Source organism: Globicephala melas, chromosome X (genome assembly GCF_963455315.2).
Source record: "Globicephala melas chromosome X, mGloMel1.2, whole genome shotgun sequence".
Classification (NCBI taxonomy): domain Eukaryota; kingdom Metazoa; phylum Chordata; class Mammalia; order Artiodactyla; family Delphinidae; genus Globicephala; species Globicephala melas.
In genome coordinates this window covers 93,725,087-93,743,207 of record NC_083335.1, presented here as the reverse complement: position 1 = coordinate 93,743,207, position 18,121 = coordinate 93,725,087, and the positions used below count along the sequence as shown (strand labels likewise).

General features: G+C 46.1%; 1 protein-coding gene across 2 annotated transcripts in view; it reads right to left on the bottom strand.

The window, feature by feature from the left end:
• Positions 1 to 18,121, bottom strand: part of SRPX (sushi repeat containing protein X-linked) — a 99,424-nt gene that overhangs the window by 37,510 nt on the left and 43,793 nt on the right. For both annotated transcript variants that reach the window (XM_030834892.2, XM_030834893.2), the window contains 2 exons: positions 11,829 to 12,020; positions 9,730 to 9,906 (listed from right to left, as the gene is read on the bottom strand). In XM_030834892.2, the coding sequence (XP_030690752.1) occupies positions 9,730 to 9,906; positions 11,829 to 12,020 (369 nt within the window). The remainder of the gene's footprint in view (positions 1 to 9,729; positions 9,907 to 11,828; positions 12,021 to 18,121) is intronic.

Genomic DNA, 18,121 nt, shown 5'->3' with positions numbered 1-18,121 from the left:
GAGAGACTAAATGCACCAAGTAAAGTCTTCATATACTTTCTCCTGTGTCTTGTCCAATAACTTCTCATTTTATTTAGGGTAAGAAATTATGAATAATTCATTAAACAATTTTGCCTTCAGCTATCCAAATTCATTTTCATTCTATGGCATGCTTCAATGGAGTGTGAATTTACAGCCCTAATACACTAATCCTAAATTGAATAACAACCATATTTTACTGAATCTAAGTCACTATCGATTGTGAGATGCATCCTAATTTCAGGGATAGTAAAATGTGAAAAAGAAATATGCTTCTTAGAATTGATAAAGTTTATAAATGTGATGGTGCAATGGAAGCTGCTTTAAATACATTAGAGGTGTCTATTTTCAGTTGATACGTTTTTAAAAATAATCCCCCTTTTTCTGGTTTTACTATGATAGGTAATAGAAGACATACTTTACAATTCAGATGAACATTTCACAGCTTTGGCTGAATCAGGAAGACAAGTGTACAATACCTGCCCCCTGCTGGCCAAATACAGTTGGCAACCTCATAATAGAAGGCATACTTATTTTTTAAAAATTTAAAGCCGAAAGGGAGGGCCTGAGGAGAGGAGATAGATTTCACTGTAAAATTACTTAGTGTTACCAGATTTTCTTGGAGTGACATTGTCAGAGTGAAGAGATACTCTTACCCTCTGTGTCATGTAAACTAAACAGCTAGATGATAGGCTGGGTTGTTTTCCCTATAAACTTGACATTGTCACTGAGCAAACAGCACCCCAAATTAGGTTATCTGGGTAAAGAGTCTCAGAGCTTCTGAAAGCCAGCTTCTGACAGCTAACAATGATCTGCTGAAACTGGCCTAATTTTTCAGAAGTGGTGTTCCTCCAAGCCAGAAACAAGAAGAAATAAAGCACTAAAAATAATAGCTAATATTTACTGAACCCTCCTACCTGTCCACCCCAGGCGGAGTACTATCCCTGCATTATTTCATTGAATTCTCGCCACCACCTACTAGACTAAGTACTGTTATTATCATCCCCATTTATAGACTGGGAAGCATCTCCTCTCTTTTGGAATTTCTTTGTGGTCTGAGATTCTAAGCCATGATCGCATCTTTTTCAATTATTTTAATCAGCCGAACACTTCTGTATGTCTGCCTGCTGCTGACCTAGCGTTTTCCTCCATCCTCTGCACACACATTCTTCCACGGTTGCCGGCTCCAGCTTCCCCTTACATCCTTTAAGAGCGGCAGCAGGACTGAACTCTGTTGCATCCTCCAGCGTCATGGCCTCTCTTTCAGCTCAAGAGACCAGCTGGCCTGCCCTTCCCCAGATGCTCCAGGACTGAAGCCTATTATTATACAGCCATGGCCATCATTGCTTTTTCTAAGTTATTATAAATTTCCATGAATGAAATAAACGAAGTTACTATAGAAACATAATCATGATTCCTTGTTGAGTCAGGATGCCCACAGAGCCAGTTATTGTGTGGCAACTGTGCAACTCTGCACAGAAAAGCCTGGCCTCTGCCCCACTCACTGGAGACATTTGACAAACTGTCTCCCTCCTCTGTGCTCTAGTTTCTTCTCTGCATACAAAAATATCAGAAACAAATATACTGCACTCTATCAACTACTGTTTATCTGAGAAGCTTAACTATATACCTGGGAATATTGAACACGTCTAACCAGGTAGGTGGTAGGTGGTAGGTAGTGGAAATAAGAAAGAGGGTGAAAAGGGCAATGTTCTGGCCAACAGATAACAAGGGAAAAAACCCCTTTAAACTAAGGTTATAAATTAACTGCATCCTAAAATGTTTGCTTAAATAATGTTTTCCAGTGGAGACCTGTGTTTGAACATGACTGTTAGAGGTATGAAGAATAGGTGCTTCAGAACATAACAGTAACTTGTGTCTGGGACTGCCTGACCTGGGGTGGGGATGCGCGTTCTTCACTCCCTCCACCTCATTCTAAGGCAAGGTGATATTCTTTTTTTTTTTTTTCCTCACTATTGTGGCCTCTCCCGCTGCGGAGCACAGGCTCAGGACGTGCAGGCTCAGCGGCCATGGCTCACGGGCCCAGCCGCTCCGCGGCACATGGGATCTTCCCGGACCGGGGCACGAACCCGTGTCCCCTGCATCGGCAGGCAGACTCTCAACCACTGCACCACCAGGGAAGCCCAAGGTGATATTCTTATCTCAAGAATGTAAAGGATCATCACAGCTGCTCACAGCAAGCAGACTCCATTTAATGCTCCTTTCCTCTCTGATGTCCTCCATAACTCATTCCAACTGGATTTACGTTTGGGAACTATCTTATACATTTTCTTTATTAAATACAACTGATTATTGCAATGAGAACCTCAATTTTTATGCAAATTGTTTCTATAAATACTTTTACCTCTACGGTATATAATATGATTTTTTGTTGAATTTTAAATTTTATTTTATTGAAGTATAGTTGATTTACACCAACTGGCTTTTTAACTAATCTTTTTCTCCCTTCTTTTCTCCCTTGATCTTTTACACCAACTTCTTCTCAATCTGTACAGTCGATGTGTTCACCTGCTCTCCCATCTCCCTTCCTTTTTTAGCACAAAAGAAGTTTCCCCGGGCCTGTGGCCCTCCAGAATAAAGACTATATTTCCCAGGCTTGTCTGAAGTTAGGTGTGGCCATGGGATGGCTTCCACCAGTGGGTCGTCAGAAGAAGTGATGTGCTTTTCAAAAAGTATGTGTGGCTACCCCCGCTTCCACCCTGGTTTGAATGTCCATGGGGTGGGGAGCCGGGACAGCATCTTCGACTGTAGGATGAAAGCTGCAAGTTGAGGATGGAAGGACAAATGAGAAGGAGTTTGGGTCTAGGACGCTGCCCCGGACAAACATTTATACGAGAACAGAACTTCTATCTTGTTTAAGGCATTATGACTTTGGCCTTGTTAACAGTACGTGAACTGGGATACAAGAAATCACACTTTTTTTTTTTCAAATTTGGTATAGCATCTTCCAAGATGTATATCACTAATGATTTCTAAGCTCTGATTTCTAACAAAGGATACTCTGGTGAATTTCCTGCAAAGATGGCCACCCATAATCCCCTTATATCCATGCAGCTCCTCCTAGCAAGAGGTGGAGTCTGTTTCCCCTCCCTCTGAATCTGTGCCAGGCTTGTGACTTGCTTTGACTAATAGAATGCAGGGAAAGTGACCGTACGCCAGTCCCAGGTGTAGGCCCTTAAAGAGTCTGGCACCTTCGGCTGTTCACTATCTCAGAAGCCAGCTGCCATCTAAGGAAGTCCAACTATCTGACTGGACAGGCCATGTGGAGAAACTGAGAAATTATGAAGGGAGAGAGAAAGAGACTCAGTCAAATGCCAGCCAGTCCAGCCGCCTCTGAGTGAGATGCCAGACATGGGAGTGAAGCCAACTTGGATCCTCCAGCCCCAGTCAGGCACTTCAGCCATTACTATGTGGAACAGAGGTGAGCCACCGAGCCCTGCCGAAATTCCCCATCCAAACAACTGACCACACAAAACTTAGTGGTTTCAAACAAGTATTCTTCACGGTTGTTTGGATGGGGAATTTTGGCAGGTTGGTGATGGAGGAAGGAGGCGGTCATTTCCTGGGGCACAGGAAGAAAGAGCAGAGGCAGAACAAACCTGCACACGGAAAACTTGCCCCATTGCTTGCCTCCCCCAGCTAGAGTGTGATCCTTGCGGATGTCTCTGGAATGTGGTTCCATTTCTTTGGCACCATGAGGTATTAGAAAACTTTCCCCAATGGACAGAAGAGTCTAGAAGAGAAGCAAAGAACTCCACAATTAGAAGTCACTATCACCAGAAGCAAGATACCAAACTAAAAATTGCAACTTGTTGCAAAGCTGAAACTAGCTTCCTGAAAGTTTGCAAGAAAATGTGTATTTGTCAACCCAGGAAAAATTCCATATGAGTTAAGAGCATCTACAACAACGCACTGACACATTTATTCTTAGCCCCATGATATCTGTATCCTCAACTGAATCTCGGGAAATAATACCATTCAGCCCAGCAAACTTCCTTGTGGGTCACTGGGTCAACCCAGCTGTCAGATGATTGGGAGGCCAGAAACGTATTCCATCAATTTTCATAACTAAAATCACCGATTTTTTTTTATTCCAGACTTCCATTTGTGTTAACTCTCCAACTATTCTATTCTGTAGGAAATATAAAACAAGCAAAGAGTAATTCCAAAAACCAAGTTGGTTTGTATGTGGACCTCTGTTAAAAAAACGAAATGGGGCTCCCTTCACGTCCAAAGATACCTGCTCGGTTTTCATTGCCCATGGATTTTAAACTTACTTGAATTTTGGTCTCTTTCTCTTTTGGCCTAGGAAAAACCGTTGGTCTAAAGGAGAAATCGTGTGTCTACTCAAAATCTGGTCTCTAGATGGGGCCTTGTAATTCTAACTGTCCATTGTTCTATCTAAATGCCAATGTAACCGAAATGAACTAAAAATGGAAAAAAGAAAAAAAAATCCCCCCAAACAATAGTTATTACATTCTATGGTTTACTTTTTTTTATATCAATGGAAGTTGCGGCTCTCTAAATATTTTACCCTCCTGCAATTTGCAGTATGTTGTCTCTCCCACACTGACTGCTTTCTATCTATATCTGTTTCTGAAATAACCATGGATTTGAGCCCACTGCCAGAGTGTGGGCTGCCTAAGAGAATGAGTTTTAACTTGCGGTCCTTTCAAATTAGCCAGACCACAGAGTGAAAAGTGAAAAGACCACCACCTCAGAGTGAAAAGGAAGCCCAGTGTTCTCTCTTCCCTCCAGATCTGGAGGAGAACTGAGACGATTTCCTCAGCACTCAGTACAGCTCTGGCCCAGAGGCACTGTTCAAGGCTGTGTGGAAATCTGGGAAACGCTCGGCCACCATGTGTCAGCTCCTAAACTAGGCTGAGGCTCTGAGCTGTGCTCAAGGACCCCTGAGCCTTGCCAACACACAAACAAAGTCATTAAACGAATTTAATAATACATTTAAAGCCAAAAGTATCCATGACAGCCCTGCAGTAAAATTCACCGGGGACAAGCTCCAGCTTATCTGTCACAAAATCTAAGAAAGAATTGCCTGCTTGCTTTGTCCATTTCTCTCCTTTTCCTGGGAGCTCATTGCTCTCTTGTGGCTCACGGGTCCCCTTTTCACCATTACCCACCCCCCCCTCACTGCACGCACAAATTCCCCTTCCCCCAAAGATGCCTGAACCTTGCCCCGGCCCGCTCTAAGATAAATGCCCTGAAACTGCGGTTCATTTCTTAGTTCTTTCTCTCTCCCTCTGGGAAGGTTCCAGGCACATCTGGTCTGGCTTAAGACATGCTTGTTGCTTTTTGCGAATAATCAGCATTTTCTTTGCACTGTTGCACACAATCTGGACATCTGAACAGTGTGATCCCTAGAAGATTCTGCCAAAGCTTGCTCAGCATGAAGATGTGTATCTCCTCCCATCCCATCACCTCTGGCCCTTCCAATGTGAGGAAAGAGAGAGTCCAAAATGGGGGGGAGGGCTTGTTTCGAAGAGCTAGCTTGCACATACCAAGTCATAGGGGAGAGAGTGAAAGCAACATCTGCGATGGGCTCTTCTGACCTGAACATCTGGCCTGAAGTCATGTCCTTCCAAAGGAGCGTGTCCAGAGCTCACAGCCTGGGCGCTATCCTACCTGCACTGGCTGAGCGGGGCTGCTCTGCGTTCTTCTCCTTGCCGAGAAGTACAGCGATTCACGGGGAGATGTCTAAGACCTCAGCAAATGGTTGCTGTGCCGAAGATTCTGTTGGTGCTCAGTGTTTCTATCATCTCCCTTTTACTGCCTGTGCTAAAAGTCACGAAATGACATTTCTTGGACTCCTTCTGCCAGCTGGGTACCAGCTAGGTTTGCCAATGGGAGGCACTCTCATGAGAATAGAAGGCAGGAAGAAGATGGAAGCCATTATGCTCTGGTAGGGGCTTCAGTGAGGGCTTCCTGGGCCCCTGGCTTCATTCCCATCCATGATGGTGTCAGGTACAGACATGTCAACATCAGCATGAGCTTCTGGATTTGGGGTAACACTACCAGGCCACTTTTGCTCCCCTAGCCCTCGGTTGCTATGGGTTTCTGCTGTAACTAATCCCTCGTAACAATGTTTTTCCTCTTTTGCTCCTCCAGCTCTTCCTATGTTTTTGTAACCAATGCCCCTTATTAAATTCTCCTCTGCTGGAAATACCTAGAATGGTTTCTGTCTTCCCAGTTACCGATCAATTCAAACTCCTACCTAAATCCTAGAAAAAGAGAAGCTCGGAATAAATCTGAGTCGGTTATCTGAGTAATTATCTGGACCTGGTGCTCTTGTCAGATGGATACAAGGTAAGGTCCAGGCTGTGATTCTGATGTAGAAGGTTTTTGCTCGCATTGGTAGGGAACCATTGACCAAAACTGCCTGCCTTGGCCAGGCACGATGACAACCGCTTGCCTGGGTTGTCTCACAGCAGGAGGTCCCGACAAAGAACGCAGCGCTGCTGCTGAAAACTAACCGGGCGAATTCGGGAGGGGCCAAAAGGAGGGAGGACAAGACATGCCAGCCCATAGTATGTTTGTAAAACTAAACTGGGTACTTCCCTGGTGGTACAGTGGTTAGGAATCCATCTGCCAACGTAGGGGACGTGGGTTCGAGCCCTGGTCCGGGAAGATCCCGCATGCCGCCGAGCAATGAAGCCCGTGCACCACAACTACTGAGCCTGCGCTCTAGAGCTCAGGAGCCACAACTACTGAGCCCACGTGCCACAACTACTGAAGCCCTCGAGCCTAGAGCCCGTGCTCCACAACAAGAGAAGCCACCACAATGAGAAGCCTGCACACCACAACGAAGAGTAGCCCCGCTTGCCACAACTAGAGAAAGCCCACGCGCAGCAACAAAGACCCAAACGCAGCCAAAAAAAAAAAAAAAACAACTAACCTGGAAGAATTCGGGAGGGGCTGAAAGGAGGAGGGAGGAGACGATATGTCCTGCCCTAACCTCCCAGAAACCCTCACGCTGGAATCCATCTTGGCTGAGAGATGCGTGCGCCACCAGGCAGGACCCTGAGTCAGACCAAGCACGAGCAAGATGATTGGCCAGAGACAACCCAGAAAGCTAACATCACCACCATGAAACCTGAGACTGCGAGCCACGTGGCAGAGCCGTTCTCCTGGGTTCCTTTACCCTCCTGCTCTCCTCCCAGGCGCCCCTTCCCAATAAATTCTTCTGCTTTGTCAGCACGTGTATCTCCTCGGACAACTCATTTCCGGGTGTTAGACAAGAGCCCACGCTCGGGCCCTGGAAGGGGTCCCCCTTCCTGCAAGAATATCTTGGCCAGGTCCCCTGGCTATAGCTCATTAACCACATAACTGCAGAGTAAGAACGGCTGATGCTGCCAGGGGATACAGTGGACAGTGGTACCATCATGAACACACCCTGGGGACCAAGGCCAGAGGAGTTGGTGTACAACTGCCCCCAGAGGGTAGCATCCAGTTTCAGTCTCATTCCTGAAGTATCTGCTCCAGGCTCTGAGCAGTCAGGAAGGAGTCCTTGGGGTAAAGCACACGGGCAGACTGAGCTGAAGGACTCTCTGGAGGATGGGCAGACCCAAGCAGGGCAGGAGCCAGGCTCCTGTGGCCAGCTGCCTCGGCACCTCAGTGCCAGAGCTGTCTCCGGATCCAGGGACTTTGAGCCTGAAAGCCTGGAGACATAGGCTTGGCTCTACACAACGTCAAGCCAGTCAGGTGACCTCTCAGGCCTCATCCGTAGACGGGGGATTGGACTAGAATGTTCTGCTGCGGTGGGTCCTGGCAGCTCTAACGCTTTATGAGTAAATAGTCTCCTGGGACAGCGGTTTTCAACTACTTGGGGGAGTTTTGGAAAAATACCAGGGCCCCAGATATTCAGATTTAAATGGCAGCCAAAGTTGAAAACCACTGTCCCAGAGCAGTCTGCCCCAACGTTTAAAGGACATAGGAATCCCCTGGGGATCTTCTTAAAATATGGATTTTGACCTGCCAGCTTCGGATGGGTCCCAAGATTCTCCATTTCCAACAGGCTTCCTGCTGGTGCTGAAACTGCTGGGCACTATTTTGAGTAAAAAGGTACTAAAGTTCTTCCCAAATTTGATCTTCTAAGGCAGGTTCTCAACCTTTAGAGCATCAGAATCCAGCAATCCTGCATGTCCAGAAATCTGCATTTCTGATGTTGATGTTTCTGATCAGGGGACCAGATCTACTGCTCTCAGACAATGGTCCTGGAGCCTGGCTGCATATGAAAACCACCTGGGAAGCTTTTAGAATGCCCCTCACCTCCTCCAGCTGTCCCACATCAGACTAATTGAATCAGAATCTCTAGGGTTGGACCAAGGCATGGCTAGGTTCGAAAAGATACTCAGGTGATTCTAATAAGTAGCAGGGGCGGGGGTGGGGAGAAGGGACCCACTGCCCCTAGATGGGTGATTCTCAAGGAGTTGGGGGGAGTGATTTTTCTCCTTCCTCTCCTCTCTCCAGGGGACATTTGACAACGTCTGAAGACATTTTTGGTTGTCACAAGTGGGAGTTGGGGGGAGATGTTACTGGCATCTAGTGGGTAAAAGCCACGGCTCTGCTAAGCATCCTGGAGTACAAAAGACGGGACCCCAGGACGGATAATTATCTGACCCCAAATGTCCCTTGTTTCAAGATTCAGAAACCTTGCCCTAGAGAATCCCAGGCTACACCCCAGATCTACTGAATCAGAAGCTGCATTTTTACCAAGTTTCCCAGGTGATTCCCAAGTTGGAGAAGCACTGCCTCAGATCAGCGGCTCTCTCTTAAAGCACTTTGAAATGCCCTGCGAGGCTCATGAAAGCACCAAGTGCTGGGGCCCATCCCCAGAGTTTCTGATTCAGCAGGTCTGGGGTGGAGCCATGAATCTGCATTTGTAAAGATTTCCAGCTCCCCGAACCACAACTAAGAACTAAGAACATATATACACTACCAAACGTAAGGTAGACAGCTAGTGGGAAGCAGCCGCATAGCACAGGGAGATCAGCTCCGTGCTTTGTGACCACCTAGAGGGGTGGGATAGGGAGGGTGGGAGGGAGGGAGACGCAAGAGGGAGGGGATATGGGAACATGTGTATATGTATAACTGATTCACTTTGTTGTAGAGCAGAAACTGACACACCATTGTAAAGCAATTGTACCCCAATAAAGATGTTAAAAAAAAAAAAGAACTAAGAACTACTATTTGCCCAACAAATCCAGACTAAGGTAAAATAGCCAAATCCTTTCCAGTTTACAAACTGAGTGTTTGCTGACTACCGGAGTCGATGACAACGGAACTACGTCTGCCCGCTGAAAGACACAGAGATGCTCTCTGCGGGAATGTCCGGCCAATGTCAAAAACTCTGCTCAGTGCTACAGGGCAGATCCCTGAACTAAAGCAGCGGGATTACCCCGTACCTCTGCCAGCCTCCAGCTGCCTCAACGGCAATCCAAGAGAGAGACAAAAGTCAGAGGAAAGCCATGAGCCGTGAAGTCAACTCTAGCGTAGAGACTGAGGCTAGGTCTGCAATGAGCCAGAGAAATAGGGATGAAGAGAACCACTGAAAGCAAAACGGGGTGCTTATGCTTTACATTCGGGACACGGATGCTTCCTTAAAAATCCACTGTACGGACACCCCCTGCTCCTCCCAAAGCAGGCGCCTCCTGAGGGCTGGCGATATTCTCTTACCAACACAGGAGGCTGGTCGGCCACTCCACGCCTTGTTGTCCATACACGTGACTGTCTGCTCCCCTTTCAATGTGTATCCTGGCGAGCAATAGTACTCACACCGGGAGTTAAAGTAGGCACCGTCGACGCACTTAAACCCTCCATTTGCTGGCATGGCAAGGGTAGGACATCGCTTTTCTGAGAAAGAGAAAACCAGAGATTCAGCATTACTTAGATTTTGTTCATGGAGTTTCAGAGTCCGGAAGCTCTGAAAGCATAGGGTGAAGTTAATTGAAATATAACTGATAGAAGTAGAGAAATGATAGATAGTGTAACCGAGCGGGACCCTATGGGCCCTTCCTGGGGCAGACCCCTCCCCCATACCCTCTGCTGTAGCTCCTCTCTGAAGACCCAGATAATAGCATCTGATGCATATTCCCTGAGTTTTTCAGATGCTAAAACCACCACCAAATGGAAGGAATTAACTACTTGATGATCATGAGCACGTAGCCCCCAGACCTTCTGGCGCCTAGAATGTTAACCTCCGTTTCCTCACCGTCAGCCAATCAGAGAATTGTGTACAAGCTGAATTGTGGACCCTGCAACACCCCTCCCTCACCTGGCCTTTAAAAATGCTGTGCTGAACCCTTTCAAGGAGTTGGTGGGGCGGTGGGTTTGGGCTCGAGCCACTCGTTCTCCTTGCTTGGTCCTGCAATAACCTTTCTCTGCTCCAAACTCCGATGTTTCGATTTGTTTGGCCTCACTGTGCAACAGGCACATGAACTTGCATTTGGTAACAATGGTTGCATGTCACACAGAAGGGACACAAAGTTTTACACCAGACTGGCTTGGGTTGGCATCCCAGCTAAACCACGGTCTTATGCTGGGCTCCTCAGAAAGAGACGCTGAGACCAGGATTTGTGTGCAAGTGATTAAGAAAGTGCTCCCAGGGGAGACCAGTGAAGGGTGGGGGAGGCAGGACGGGGGAGGGGAGGTAGCGGGGCAAGGTAGCAACTCAGGCAAAGTCAGCCTCAGCCTGATTCCGCAGGGAAGATCTGGAGCGTGAGTGATGCCTGAGTCTGCCCTGCCTCCAGGCAGGGCAGCTGGGCTTTCCTAATCCTTTACCAGTCAGTACTGGGCAGCTACAGGCTGCCCATGGGGAATGCTCTCCCTGTCAGAACGAAGAAAGCAGTCCTCTGAAGGCGCAGAGCCTCTTCTTCCTTGGTAGAAGATCAACCGAAGGTGCAAGTCATTAAGAGCAAAGCGCCCAGAAGCTGGGGGATGGACACACGGAACTGGTAGCAGGGCATCCAGGGACATGTGGGGGAAGCACTGAAAGTGTTCACTATAGTCACCCAGAGGCGTAGTCTGCCTAGACTGGATCACACGGCTGCAGACCCCAACCTCAGTTTCCCAACAATAAAGTAATGGCACCCATATCAACAGCACTGTTGCAAAAATTGCACATATGTGAAACGCTTGGCACGCAGCAGGCGCTCCATCATAGCGTTTTTGAACGGCAATGGCCTCTAAAATGCACTTCAACGATGCTGTGTCACTTGCAGTTTCCCACATGAGATGACTTTCCAGGAAGCTAAAAGTCAGCCCCTGAAATGTGCTTCCAACCTTCTCCCCCGAGGCACAGCGCCTTTCATGGAATCAGCATCCTTCCGCGGTAATTCTCTCCTTGCCTCCCTAAGTTCCACTCCTTGGGAGGACGCTTGTGTCTACTACCAGGAGTCCATGGCAGAGCACCATTCTTATGGTCGGTTTTACACGTCTGTCTCTAATGCTATTCTGTGGGACCCCTGATGGCAGAGTGTGTCTTTACCTGTGTGTCTTGTTTGTTTTTCAATCCCCAAACCCTTTGCTGGGGCCAGCACTTTGCTAAACAGACCTCTGTTCTCTCCCCCTTTCCAAACAGCTGATCGCACCCCTCTGTCTGAAATGTGTCATCTTACTTCCGCCATATCTTAGGAACTAACGCATGGCTTCTGCTCACAAGGGGAGTTTTTCTCATCAAAGACCACAAAGCATTCAGTAAAAATCCCTGATCTCAGAGCAAAAGAACTTTGGCCCCGAATGGCCCCGAGGCCCCAACATGGGGCCGGGCTACTCACGCTTGCAGATGACCTTGTCCGACCACCGTCTGTTTGACTGGCAGATCAGCTGGGAAGAGCCATGCAGCTCGTAGCCCTTCTGGCAGCGAATGTCACACCTGGTTCCCAGGGCTGTTTTGTAGTATCCTCCCTGAGGGGCCCTGCAGTACACATCCCCGTACTTCACCTTGATGGGGGAGCACCACGGGGTATCTACAGGTAGCAGAAACAAAGGAGAGGAGAACTAGCAAGTGACATCTTCAGAAAATGTGTCTCTTCACTCTCGAAGCCCCTGGCTGGCTGCATTCCAGATTTTGGACCTCCAAATAGTGCCCCATGTCTTTTAAGTTGTCTCTGGGTGGGGAGGTTATGATCATGGGAGTAGGTGTCAGACATATACGAATATGGGTCCAGGTTCCTCCATTAGTAGCTGTGTGATCTTGGACAAGTTACTTAACCTCTCTGAGTCAATACCTCTACCTATGTCATAGGACTCTTACAAGTCCTCTTACAAGGACTGAAAAAACAATGCATATCAAGCATCTAGCAGAGTGCCTAGCACATAGTGAACGTTCAATGAATGCTTGTTCTTTTGAATATTTCCCTTAACTAGATACGTAATTCCCTTGAGAGCAACTGTTACCATTGTGAACCTTAACCCCAGCCATCCATACAGAGTGGCGGGGGAGTCAATAATTGGTTAATTTAGATTTTTTTCCAAGTCTGTATCATATTCACTGTAAAAGCATTTAATACGATCCTAATCAATGTGAACGAAGCAACAATTTCCAGGGTTTTGCCACAGGATATAATTTGGGCTTAACGTCACAGAACAATTTCTCCCCATTGGGAAGCGACCTCCTTTTTCAGATGTCCCCAGTTAAGCCCCATTTAGGTAAGAGATGACACCCTTCTCCAATGGCAAAGTTCCAGGGTGTTTTGATTTTGGTCTCGTAGTTGCCCAGAGCACAGCTTAGGATGACACTATTAAAGCAGAACCTCTCCCCTGGGCCTTTGGAAGGTGTCGCTGAGGGCCATAAAATTAGTAGGGCAAGACTAGCTCCTCGAAAGCTCCCACAGTGGCCACCGTACAGTCAATGGGGAACAGAGACTGGCTCCCTCAAGCCCGTCAGGCTCTCCACGCCTTGAACAGGAGCCCCCTCCCTAGGGCTGCCAGCTTCTCCCTGCACCCCAGCACCTGAGCTGACAGTGAGTGAAGTTCGTGCGCCATCATGTGGCCAAGAAGGAGGAAATCCCCTGTTTGACTTTGCCAGGAATTCTCTTCTGATGATGTGTTTCTGGCTGCTTCTCAGCCATGAAAACCAACAGTTCTGTCCAGGTCTCGTGCATGGACTGTTTTTTTTTTTTTTTTTTTTTACTTATGTGCTTTGACATCTCCTTTGCCTAATATTTTCATCATATAATGTTTTGCAGACAGCTTCAAGTGGGTGCTACCGTCAGGACTCAAGCAGTATTTCCTGGACTTTCTGGGGAGAAGTGATGCCCCACGCTTAGCCTACAGCTGATTAAGTTTGATCTCTTGGATGCAGTCTTGCAAGAGCTTACGCTAAGCCTCCAGGCCTTCCTTGAACAAAGTTTCCTTCCTCTTGGGTTTATACATCTAGTCTGTATATGCTAACATTTTTAAATGAGAAAAAATCTGGACCCTGAAGTAAAGTACAAAACAGCATACATATCTCCATTATTTTCCTCTAAGTATAAAAGAATTTTTTAAAATTTATTTATTTATTTTTGGCTGTGTTGGGTCTTCGTTGCTACACGCGGGCTTTCTCTAGTTGTGGCAAGCGGGGGCTACTCTTCGTTGCGGTGCGCGGGCTTCTCATTGCGGTGGTTTCTCTTGTTGCGGAGCAAGGGCTCTAGGCGCACGGGCTTCAGTAGTTGTGGCTCGCGGGTTTCAGTAATTGTGGCTCACGGGCTCTAGAGCACAGGCTCAGTAGTTGTGGCGCACGGGCTTAGTTGCTCCGGGCATGTGGGATCTTCCCGGAGCAGGGCTCGAACCTGTGTCCCCTGCATTGGCAGGCGGATTCTTAACCACTGCGCCACCAGGGAAGTCCTATAAAGAATTATTGAACTAATTTTAAATGTTTCAGTTCTTTCTTTGGTGATGGCTCCAGGTAAGCCATGAAGCTAAGAGATTTCAAGATCACAGTTTGGGGTATGTTTGCTTAGCACTGCCAAGTTGTGGATATTTCTTCTATAATCAAAAGTCCTTAAGATAAATTCTGGAAAAATCCATAGATGCCTACCACTCAAATTAGACTAACATTTGGAACCTACTGGCTTCTATGACTACTAGAAGTGAGGTATATTTCTCTCCCCCTCTCTCTTTCTGCCTCTTTTCCAACTGTAATAGGAAAGACCACCCACAAGGAAACTCCAAAATGCACTTGGTGTTTTCAAGCTCAAAGAAGCACTTTTTTTTTTTTTTTTTTTTTTTTTGCGGTACGAGGGCCTCTCACCACTGTGGCCTCCCCCGCTGCGGAGCACAGGCTCCGGACGCACAGGCTCAGCGGCCATGGCTCACGGGCCCAGCCGCTCCGCGGCATGTGGGATCTTCCCGGACCGGGGCACGAACCCGCGTCCCCTGCATCGGCAGGCGGACTCTCAACCACTGCGCCACCAGGGAAGCCCTCACGGTGTTAAATCTTAAAAGTCATCTGTCGCCTGACCTCTTTGTCTTTGTCCTCTCCCCCACCCCTTCCTCCTAACTTCCCCACTGCCTCACTTCCTCTTAGTTTCCCTGTCTGCCCTATTCCCCTGCTGGACTGCAAGGCTTCTGTGCTTCCCCAGCTCTAGCCTCTTCTTCTCTTGCCAACTGGTCCCCTTCACTACCCTTTTGTCACCATCTCACAGGCCAAACTGTGAAATCCTTGATTGAGAACTGGGCTCCAGAGAGAGAAAATGAAATCCCCATTGGAGAGGGCAGAAGGGTGATGAGGTGAGAATGAATATGGGAGACCCAGAGGGAGACAATGAAAACAGTGAGCTAGCGGAGTATGGTGGATACTGGGCAGAGTCAAGAGGCCTGGGCAGATATTATCTATCATCTCCTAGTAACCTGGACAATTCAAAAAAATTTTCAGGGACCCATATTCATAGTCTATACAAGAGAGGAATGGATGAGATTATTTTCAAAGTCCCATCTACAATGGTTATTTTTATTCTGATTAAATTTTATATTTATATAGGTGCTAAAATGTCAAAATAAAAAAGGTCCCATCTAGCTTTGAAGTTGTATGATTCAAATTCTTATTCCTCTCTGATCTCCTACCCCTCTCACACCCATGCCTACTTCCTTAATCCTTCTTCTGACTGATAACTTTGGATAGTCTCTTGTAAACCTTTCAGCTAAAGGCAAATCCTTTTTACATTCTGGGTCCTGATCACAATTCCACAGATGTACAAACTGGAAGAGCGTCCAATTCTCTACTTGTTTTTCGCTCAAATGTTGAAAACACATCCTCCAGCTTCTGGACTTTGGCGTGAGTTTAGGAGGGGCACGATTTTATTTTTTCATTTTTAAATTTATTTATTTTTGGCTGCGTTGGGTCTTCGTTGGGGTGCGCAGGCTTCTCAGTGCGGTGGCTTCTCTTGTTGCGGAGCACGGGCTCTAGGTGCGCGGGCTTCAGTAGTTGTGGCACACGGGCTCAGCAGTTGTGGCTTGCGGGCTCTAGAGCACAGGCTCAGTAGTTGTGGTGCACGGGCTTAGTTGCTCTGCGGCATGTGGGATCTTCCTGGACCAGGGCTCGAACCTGTGTCCCCAGCATTGGCAGGCGGATTCTTAACCACTGTGCCACCAGGGAAGCCCGAGGGGCACGATTTTAGAGTAAACTAATATGAGGCAGCAGACCTGCGATTCTTAGCACACACACATTATGGTTGTCTTTTCCACAAATGTGCCCAGGACAAATATTTAAGGCAGCAGGTCCATTAGAGAATGACCTGCATATACATATATTACAAATTCGCATATTTCAGTACAACCATGCAATTAGCAGACTTTTTTTACTCAGCTATTTTGAGTCTTCAAATCCTTCCAGCGGAGCTGCCTACGCATCCAAGAGCTGTGCTGTTGTCAACATGTGGAGGGAAAAAAATCTTGTTTTTATTTATTTGCAAAAGGAATTTCTTTTGGATTACTTTCCAAGACAAACCTTTGGAAGATATTTTGACATTTTAACAGCTCTGCAGTGATAAGAATTAAAAATTCAGTGAGTGACTTGAATTTGAAGTGCATGCAAATAGCATGAGTTAAAAGTGAATTAGCGAAACATTTAACATAGAGGTTTAGAGAAAGGAAGCTCTTATGCTGCTTTAATTAAGACAGGGTTTATTTAGGGAGACATCTAAATCGATTATTCAGGAAAAATTTTTCATCTCCCTGGGCCATTGTGGAGCTCCTGGGGTAAGCAGTGTCACGTAGCAGACCAAGGAGTGAACTCTAAATGTTGAGCTAAAACATCTGGATTTCAGACTCAAACATAACGTTTGCTAGCTGTGTGAGTCTGCGCAAGTCACCTCCCCTCTCTACTCTGCGGTTCCTTCATCTGTAAATAATAACAACATATCTCTACGCTCCTTCCTCCTTCCCTCAATTAGTGTGAAGACAGGATGGCATTCCAAGTAAAAGAATCAAAAGCAATGCTTGCCACATTAAATGTTGGTTACACTTCACTTTCTTTTTTCTTTGATAAATTTTATAAATTATCAATTTAATTCAAAAAAAACATTTACTGAGTATGTGCCAGACACTGTATAGGGGCCTAAGGATCTAGAACTAATCTCCCAACGGACAATGGTTTGCCTCTAAGTTTTAAAACTAAAAAAAAATGACAATGAAAACAATTTCCTAAGAAGTATTTATTCTTAAACATTCCAGGTAAGCTCTAGGCCAGGCACATATTTTCCTACATCTGGTTTACCTTCCACACTTGCAGTGCTGCGAAGCAAGGATGAACATTGAGAACAATAATCTGAGGGCACTATATAACCCCTCTTGGACATGTGAAGGGTCACACGTGCACGCGTGTGTTTTAGGAAGATTTTTCAATAAGGGACTCGAAAAAAAAAAGATTTTTCAAAACTCTCAATTAAGAAGTGTTAGGTATGTATATGTATAGCTGATTCACTTTGTTATAAAGCAGAAACTAACACGCCGTTGCAAAGCAATTATACTCCAATAAAGATGTTAAAAAAAAAAGTGTTAGGAATCAGACTACCACCTTACCCCAAACATCTAATTACCAAGTTTGTGCTTTGCTGGATTGGTTAATTCCTGAGGCAGTAATATAGGAGCTGTGGATAGGAATGAGTATCTGTATTCACAGGTCATAAGCAAGCGTGGAACATGGTGGGAAACACCTGGACATAGACACCAGTCATTATATTAGCAAAGGTTGTTCACTTGTGTGGAAAACAACGGACTCTCTCCAACCAAAGGCTGACCAGTACTACCCTGATTCTCTTATAACTCAGACATATCACGACAGAGCAGGGGAGTGTCCTCCTGCCGGAACGCAGATACATTTCCTGGGCAAAATGCCACAATAGAACTTTATTAATCAATGGTCTTCAAATTATTTCTCAACTGTAAAAGGAACTGAATTCAGAGAGAAATCATCTAAATTTACCCTCACTTTTCTCAGGGCTCCCAAAGCTTCAGAGAAACGACTCACCATTAGAAAATATTTATGGACATACTTACCTGAGCCTGCATAGAAGGTTCTTGTTTAGGCTTTTTACACCTGCTGGAGGGGGTGGATTGCTGGAAATGTGTACAGGTGGAGTTCTTTATCATTAAAGTTTCATTGGGCAACACACTTTACTCATCATTTCAGGAGCCAAGCCAGACTCAGAAAGAGCACAATGAAATGAGCTTATGAAAATCAAGTTTTCTCATTCCTCATTCATCTCAGTACATTAGCAGCACTGGGTCCAGATTTGACCTTGGATGGTTTACTCTGGACGATTCTGGCTGTAATGTATGAATCAGGTAGAACTCATGGCTTGATTTTCACTTTAATCAGCTAGAGCTTGGCTTTGCAGAAGTAAGGACAGTAAAGACACTGATGAGAATAAAATGACCACTGGGGTGCTGAAGGACAGCACTTCAGATATTTCCAAATGCTTTTTGTTTTCTTTCATTTGTTTTTCTGTATTTTCTTTCAAATGGGAGCGTATGCATATTAATTTTAAAACATTTTGTTTTCTCGACAGGTAATTAGAACTTAAAATGTGTTGTCTGGTCACTTTATTATAGTCTGCTCTGCAGGGCAAAAAGGAAAGTCCTCCTG